Consider the following 8190-nt stretch of genomic DNA (forward strand, 5'->3'; position numbering starts at 1 on the left):
CCTCCTGCTTGGCTGCGCCTGGCTTGGCTCTGCCACACAACCATCCTCAAGTAAGTGCCTTGGTGGGTCTCGGGGTGGTGGGACAGGACAGGGAAGTCTCACTGGAATACACTAATTTGTGTCCTGTGACTTGGAGGTGACAGCTGAGTGTCATGGAGAAAGCTTGGAGTGCTCTTCTGCCTTCCCTTTGTGTCCGCACTGAAAATCACAGTGAAGACCTGAAACTTTCTCCTTTTGGCAGTGAAATTCATGTCACTGCTCTCATAATTTCCCATCCCTAGATTAGGAGAGGTGGCAGAAGTTAAGCAAAATTCTTGCATGTAATGAAAGTTCCACCTGGATGGAGCATTTGGAGCTGGGGGTGCTGTGCAGGGGAGCAGGGCTTGGCTGTGTTTTTTGAACAAGCCAGAAAAGGGATTTGATCCGGAGTTGTGCTGTCTCAGGACCTTCCTCTTCTTCTCTTTGGTTCTTTGCAAGCAGCAAAAAGCCTGTGACCACAGGGAGGCCCCTCTGTCCCTTACAGAGAGACATGTGTGCTGCCCTGGCCATGGCAGGGGGCTGGGGGGGGGGGCTGGGAGGAGGAGGAGAAGGAGACAGGAGCTCTGGTGGGACATCTCTCACCCATGGGCATATCCCAACCCCGTGCTGGTGTGGGTTTCACATCTGCCTTTGTGATCCCATTGTGCTGAGCTTGGCAGAACAAGGGACATCAGCAGAGCTGTGTGTGCCCACAGTGGTGTGTGAGAAGCAAAGGCCATCTGGGCTGTGGGCAGGGACCTCAGCTGGGCTGGCACTGCTGTGGTGGTGGGTGGCACAGGATGTGGCACAGCTCTGTGACAAAGGCAGAAGGATGCTGGGGGCTCTGTGTCAGAGCTGCCCTTGCTGTAGGTCAAGGAGTTTCCATCACCTGTGTTTGCTGGTGGATCTTCAGGGAGAGGTGACAGCTCCATGCAGGAGCTGTCCCAGGTTGGAAGGTCCCAGGTTGGAAGGGGCAGTAGGAGGGAACTTTTGGCTGAGCCTGATGTGTTGTGTTCTCTGCAGCATTTAGCACCAAAGGGCGAACCCTGATCCGCCTCACTCCCCAGGAGAAAAACATATGTGCCAGTGCCTCTGAGGAAGCTTTTCTCACCAGCAGCCTCAGCACTCACCTCCTCCCTGCCCTCTACTCCGTGGTGCTGCTCGTGGGGCTGCCAGCCAACGCTCTGGCCTGCTGGGTCCTGGCCACCAATTTCAAGAGGTATTCCAGCACCCTCTTCCTGCTCAACCTGGCTGCTGCTGACCTGCTCTTTGTCCTCTTGCTGCCCTTCAAGATCTCCTACCACCTCCTGGGCAACAACTGGGTCTTTGGGGACTACCTGTGCCGCACCATGATGGCCTTCTTCTATGGGAACATGTACAGCTCCATCCTCTTCCTCACCTGCATCGGCCTGGAGCGCTACGTCTCTGTGGCACACCCATTCCTGTGGAAGAGCTCCAGCTGGACAAGGGGCAAGGGAGCCATCTGTGTAGCCATCTGGCTGGTGGTCGGGCTGGGCATGATCCCTCTGCTTTTGCACTCCCAGACACATCATATCTTGAGCCTGAACATTACAACATGCCATGATGTCCTCGAAAAGGAAACCCACAAGTTCTTGAGCTACTTTTTCCTCTTCCTGGTGGGGCTGGGCTTTGGCTTGCCTTTTGTGCTCATGACCATCTCCTACAGCTGCATCCTGGTACGGCTGCTGGCCAAGGATAAATGCTACGGGCAGGTGGTGCGTGTCCTGGCCCTGGTCCTCCTGGTCTTCATCGTCTGCTTCACCCCCAGCAATGTGCTACTCTTCATCCATTACATGCTGGAGCCCACGGGGTGCCACAACATGACCTACATCTGGTATGCCCTGGCTCTGGTGCTCAGTGCCTTCAACAACTGCTTTGATCCCTTCATCTACTTCTACATCTCCCAGGATTTTCGGAGCTGGGTCCGGGATGCAGGAGGTCGCTGCCTGAGAGGGCTTGAGACCTCCTCGGGGAAGTCCTCAGAGAAGACAGACTTGCCCCTGAGGTCCAGTGAGCGAAGTGAGCCATAGACAGGGCCAGGGGGTGCCAGGCTGTGTCCCCCTGCCCTGGGGAAGAGACATCCTGTGGCATGGTGCCCAGCTGTCAATAGACTTGGGCAGAAAATCCCACTTGGATCTGAAGTTCACCAGGACTTTGCCTCAGTTTTGCAGTTCCACTGCTGGCACTGCCCCATCCCATGGATGTCCCAGCTGGATGTTTGGGCCTGGCACCTCAATCTCTCCTCCTGCCAGACCCTGGCACCCCTCCCTCTTCCTCCTGCAATAAGCAAACCCTTCAGAGTACAAATAAACCTTTATTTCTCCCTGCTGGTGGCAGGAACAGGTACAAACCTCCTCCCTGAGCAGGGACTGTCCTCCATCGCCAGGACCACACTCCGAGCACACATGGCCAGCCCTGCTCCTCTTGTCCCTTGCCACCAAAATATGCCACAGTAGATACAAGAAGGAATGCGTGTGATGGTTTGGGTGCCCTGCTCCTGCCCCAGTGCTGGAGAAGGGACATGCTGTGTTCCCCCCATGCTGACAAGCACTGCATGTTCCCCTGACACCATGATGTGCTGCCAAGACATGCAGGCACCACGTTTCCACTTGTATTTTTTCTCCTTCTTGCTTCCCTTCGTGCTGGGCCTGATGACAGATGTGTCACCTATGAGGGAGAGCACATGTGGCAGCACCCCCAGGATGGGGTACCACAGCTTAGCATCCTGGTCTCCACTAGTCCCTTGGTCCCCACCAGTCCTGCACCCAGCTTGGCTCCAGTCAGGAGGGGGAGGGTGTGGATTCCATGATGTGGGAGCGTGGGGTGCCCATCACCTCTGCCACCAGGAGTGACTTGATGCCCAGGCTGGTGGCCACCCCTTTGGCACTGTGAGTCATGTCACTGGCTGTCCTGGCCCCGGTGGCTGTCCATCACCCTTCCTGAGGATGACACTGCTGAGCTCCTGGATAAGTTTGTCGTTGATGGGTGAGAGAGGCTGTAAACTCCTCTTCCTGGGCAGCTCCAGGGAGCTCTCTGCACCAGGACTGTTCCCTGGTGTAGCTGCCTGTTCCCAGTCCCTGCCCAGCACCAGGGAAGGCTCCACATTCCTCTCCAGAGAGGCTGTTTTGGTGTGTCTGAGCCCCTGGCTTGGAGCTGTGTCACTCTCCAGGTCCAAGCCCCTTTCCAGAGACAGGGCTTTGGTGACAGAGGGACTTGTCACCTTCTGGGCTGGGCTGGCAGGCAGTGAGGAGCGCAGTGCCGTGGCTGGGGGCTGCTCAAGGAACAGGGATGGCTTCTTGGACCTGTCCACGGCTCTCCCAGCAGCCCCTGCCCCAGATCCAGCGCTACCAGCTCGGGGAAGTTCCCCACCTCCTCGTACACAGGATCTGTGTCTGCCTCCTTCTCTTGCTGCTCCTCCAGGGAGTCCTGGTGAATCTTCATGGGCTGGGGAGGGCAGGAGGGCAGGATGAGGGGCACTGTCTACACCAGTCAGCTGTACCCCTTTGTATCCCCTCACCTTGCCCTCCCTGCACTCAGGCACTACCCCTTGCCATGGGGCTGATACCTGCAGGGCACCCACCCTACACCAGGTCTTCTGGTGCTGGCACTGCTGCCCTTTCCTCCCCCACACTGATGGAGGGGGGAGTGTTTTGGTTCCTGTTGAGCATGGTCCATGCCACCAGTCTGGCATCCCTTGGCAGAGGTGGTCTGGGGTGGGGAGAGTAGGTGGATGCCCATGCAGAGCACAAAGCCAGGGGAGGTGAGGTCCAGCCAGGTGACCTCTATAGAAAACAACCTGGAGGACCCAAACCTATTTCCTTGCATTCCCCTGGGCAATGTGTGCCCAATGGGTGAGGCTCTGGGAACTGGACTGGTTTGTTGTGGTCTTGCTTGCCCATACCATGCAGGGACCTCCATCCCATGGTATGGGAGACACAGAACAACATGCACCCCCTCCTGTGCCACACAGCATGGCCTGGGCACATCTCTGAGTGCAGGTGGGATGCTGCAGGTGAGCCCTGGCTGCTGTAAGCAGCAGGCACAGTGCAAAGCCAGCAACAGAAACACTACATGTGTGCAGGTACTTACAAAGAACATGGACAAAGTCCGTCGCGTGTGCAGGCGGCGCTGGAAACAGAGGAGACGGACACAGGTAAGCACGAGCATGAAGTGGGGCCATGGGGCCCTCAGCAGGCAGAGGAGGGGCAGTGGGTGCAGCACCCCACGTGGGGTCTGCAGGCACAGAGAGCTGGCACGGACACGAGCACAGCACACAGGACACACACCACCAAGCACAGGGACACACACACACACCACCCACCTCCCCAGCCCTGGGGTGGGCACATGGTCTTGGGATGCTGGGTGGGTGCAGGAGGAGGGCAGAAGGAGCTGTGGGGGCTTTACCAGGGTCTGGTTGGCAGAGAGCATGGTGGCATCAGTGCTGTCCCCGTGCAGGGGCACCAGTGGCATGGTGCCAAACTTCTGCTTGGCCAGGTCGGAGGAGGAGCGTCGGCGCATGATCACAGGGCGCAGGTCATCGTGCTGTGCATGGGTATGCCATGGTTACGGGGGGTCAGGCTAGGCTGCTCTGCCAGCCCCCTCCCATCCCAGCCCTGCCCAGCTGGCCATGGCTCAGCTTGCACTCACCTGAGCCTTGAGGATGCTGGTGGTCCAGTCCCACAGCTCAGCCTGCCCTGAGCACACCAGGTACCTGCAGAGACAGAGAAGCTGCCAGGGAGCAGGGCCAGTGTGACCCATGTCCCCTTGTCACCTTGTCTGCAAGTCTGGGACTACCAGGGACAGCTAAACCCCATGGAGCTGCACCTCTGAAACTCTCTGCATACCTAAAATCACTACTTCAGGGCAAGGTGAGAGCTTGTTGGGCACCCAGCATCGACCATGGGTGCTCATGTGGATGGGGAGGTGCTGAATATGTGTGGTAGGGAGATGGATCATCCCTGGATCCTGGCTCCCACCTTGTGCCAGGGAATATGGGGCCCCATCACTCTGTCTCTCGAGTGGCCCAGCTCTGCCCTGACACCAGGGCCCTGTAGCACTGCCCCAGGGGACAGAACTTAACATGCTCCCAGCCCCAGCATGGCAGGGGCAGATACTCACAGCTGCAGCTTGTCCAGGGTCAGTGTGAAACCCCACCTGGGAAAGGAAGAGACAGGCTGTGGGGTAGCATCACCAAGCTCAGACACAGCCCAGGGTCTGTGCCCAGTAGCCCCACAGGCCCAGGCTTGTCACAGCTTTGGGTCCCAGTGGAACCTGGTGTGCTCCCAGTGGTAGGGTTTGTGTGCCAGGTGCAGGGACTGAGGGCTGAATGCTCCAGTGCCACAGCCAGAGAAAGTCCTACTTACTGGGCTGGTGGTTTCAGCTTCTTCCTAATGCCCATGTAAACCTTGGCTGCATCCAGGGGCCACTCACGCTCTGGCTTGGAACTCTGGGGAAGAAGATCCAGCGGGTTAACCCAGCTTGCCAGTCTCCCTGCCAGGAGGACAGCTACCACTGTCCCCCAGGCTCCCTGCCCCTCCTCCCACCCTTGGGATGCAGATCCATCCCACAGCATCCCCTGGGTACCCTCTTCTCTTTGAGCAGCAGGAGCCTGCGGTCACGGATGACGAAGTAGCGCTCCTGGAATTTGTTCCCCAGCAGCTTGGGAGGCTCCTCCCGGCACCTCAGCAGCCCACACTTGGGGGTCTCACGCTTCACACCTGCCCAGTGGGGGGAGATGGGGGTCAGGAAGACTGGGAGGGTTGGAGGGAGTATTGCAGGGGGTCCCACTGTGGGTCTTGGGGTTGTGCCCCAGATGGCTGCAGGGCAAGGGGAAGCTCAGGCAGAGCTGTCCCCATGTGGGGACACCCCTAGGGGCTGGGATTGCCTTACCTGTGAAGAGACAGCTGCCCTCACCGATGGGGACCTTCCTCACCAGCAGGTATGCAGCACTGGGCTCTGGGAGCTTGCACCACTGCAGAGCTTGCTCCAGCACCTTCTCCTTGGGGTGCAGGGGCCGCTCTGAAGACACAGGAACACTCTCACTGTTGTGTCCCCTTCCCCCTGCCAGTCCCTGGCTACCAGTAGAAAGCCACCCCCTGTACCCAACACCTCTTCCTCCCCAGCCCAGTCATGCCAGGAGCATCCCCCTGTGCCGTGCTCACCCAGCTCGCCGTTCTCCAGGACCTCAAAGGTGAGCCAGATGTCCAGGCTGGCTGCCACGTTGCGCATCTCCAGCACGTGGTTGGTGAGCTCCTCCGCTGTCATTGTGGGGGACACCTGGGGCCAGACACACAGGGAGCTGCAGTGGGTGGTGGCAGGATGGGTCCCGGGGCAGGCTGTGCCAGGAGCCTGTGTCCCTCCAACCTTTCCCTGGAACCTCCCTCCTTTGGCACTCACCTTCAGGGTGACGCAGCAGTCAGGCAGCTTCTGCTCCAGATACACCTCAATGATGAGGTCTCCTGCCTGTGAGAGCTGGGGGAGAGTGGGTGGAATTGGTGCCATGCTGGCATGAGTGCTGAGCACATCCCATCTCCCCAAGGGCTGGTGATGGTGGCCTAGGGTGCTTCTCCCCTGGGCAGGAGCCTCAAGGTGATGGGCAAAGGGGAGACAAGTAGGGGAAGGTCCTTCCCCACGTATCTGCTGTGAGACAGCAGGATGGGCAGCCGGGAGTGCCACCACCTTCCAGGTAGTCCCACCAGGTCCCTGATGTGGTGGGGGCCAGCAAGCACATCCCTAGTACCTGGGTATCCTTCCAGGTGGTGATCAGGCTGTTCTCCAGATCCATCTGGGATACCTGGTCCTCATCAATCTGCCAAAGGAAGGGCACACAGGGTGAGTGTGAAGTGGGATATGGCTTGAGGACACAGGGCCAGGATGGAGGGACGCAGGGAGAGGCAGAGGAAGGCAGTATGGGAGGATACCAGGGGAGATGGACAGAGCCATCATGGAGAGGGATGGCAGGCCCCTGCTTACATTGAAGATGCTGACATAGTTGTCGATGAGGTCTTCCATCACCTTGACCTCATGCTCCCCTTTGCCATCGGTCTGGAAAAGGCTGGGAGCAAAGAGCAGTGACAGGTTCTTGGTGCTCATCTGGTTGAGGTCTGCACATTTCTGTACCCTGGGACAAGGAGGGCAGAGGTGAGGGGCTGGTTCCACTCTGGAAAGTGTGGGGCCACCCTCCTCTGCCTCATACAATCCCTCCTGAAACACAATCCAGAAATGGGAACTTCAAGCTGGGCAGTTTCTGTTTCGAGGACTTCCTGCTGCCATCAAACCAGACAGCAGCCCCACCTCACTCTGAGTCAGGGATGGGAATTCAGTGTTTTCCCTCTTTTTCAGGCACTGGCTGAAGTTTGCTTCCTACAGGGGATGTCCCCTAGTCCCAGATCTCCTGTCATTCCCCCTTGCTGCAAGGAACATTCAAGGTGTCCCAGAGTAACATGATCCAGCACCAGCTGGGGACTGGTGGGGCAGGGCATGGCCATGGAGCTCTTCCTGGGTGGAAGCCAGCACTCCCTGAGAAGCAGAGAGACCCCACAATGCTGCCTCGTCTTGGGGACCACGGCTGGACCAGGGGACCACTGACCGGTAGAGGTGGCCAATGAGTGCAGCCAAGGTCTTGTGGTTGAGGCGAGGCAGGCGCTGGATGAGCTCCTTGTACCGCTCCAGGCGCTGGGGCTTCGAGGAGATTTCTGGAGGGAGGAAACCAAGATCACTGCTGAGTCCAGCAGATCCAGAGATGACATGCCACCAGGATCCCACCCTGAGGGACATTGGCCCCAAGGAACTCTGGCAGAATCACAGAATCACAGAATATTCAGAGCTGGAAGGGGCCCTTGAGGATCATCTAGTCCAACTCCTGGCACTGCACAGGACACCCCAAAAATCCACCATGTGCCTGAAAGTATTGTCCAAACACTCCTTGACCTCTGTCAGGCTTGGGGCTGTGATCACTGCCCTGGGGAACAGTTCCAGTGCCCAAACACCCTCTGGGAGAAGAGCCTTTGTCTAATATCCAACTCAAACCGGTTCCAGTGCCCAAACACCCTCTGGGGGAAGAATCTTTTCCTGATATCCAACCTAACCCTCCCCTGACACAGGTCCAGCTGTTCCCTCAGGTCCTGTCACTGGTCACAGAGATAAGAGATC

The 8190-nt window shown here is 58.2% G+C and overlaps 2 protein-coding genes across 2 annotated transcripts in view; one reads left to right on the forward strand and one right to left on the reverse strand.

Moving 5' to 3' along the window:
* Nucleotides 1-1041: 1041 nt before the first annotated feature.
* Nucleotides 1042-2069, forward strand: LOC103806634 (proteinase-activated receptor 3-like; the record flags this gene model as incomplete). The annotated part of the gene is made up of 1 exon (XM_009079344.1): nucleotides 1042-2069. A coding segment is annotated over one exon (1028 nt), but the record flags the coding sequence as incomplete, so codon positions are not given.
* Nucleotides 2070-2932: 863 nt separating this feature from the next.
* LOC103806636 (arf-GAP with Rho-GAP domain, ANK repeat and PH domain-containing protein 3-like) overlaps nucleotides 2933-8190 on the reverse strand; it is a gene marked incomplete at its 5' end in the record, with an annotated part of 11912 nt that continues 6654 nt past the window's right edge. Inside the window, 14 exon segments of the mRNA XM_009079345.1 lie at nucleotides 2933-3348; nucleotides 3351-3483; nucleotides 4129-4167; nucleotides 4444-4581; nucleotides 4687-4750; nucleotides 5158-5193; nucleotides 5403-5485; nucleotides 5623-5756; nucleotides 5929-6057; nucleotides 6201-6315; nucleotides 6436-6510; nucleotides 6779-6847; nucleotides 7012-7159; nucleotides 7628-7733. Coding sequence (XP_009077593.1) covers nucleotides 2933-3348; nucleotides 3351-3483; nucleotides 4129-4167; nucleotides 4444-4581; nucleotides 4687-4750; nucleotides 5158-5193; nucleotides 5403-5485; nucleotides 5623-5756; nucleotides 5929-6057; nucleotides 6201-6315; nucleotides 6436-6510; nucleotides 6779-6847; nucleotides 7012-7159; nucleotides 7628-7733 — 1685 coding nt within the window.

This window comes from Acanthisitta chloris, unplaced genomic scaffold, assembly GCF_000695815.1.
Source record: "Acanthisitta chloris isolate BGI_N310 unplaced genomic scaffold, ASM69581v1 scaffold15827, whole genome shotgun sequence".
In the NCBI taxonomy this organism is placed as follows: Eukaryota; Metazoa; Chordata; class Aves; order Passeriformes; family Acanthisittidae; genus Acanthisitta; species Acanthisitta chloris.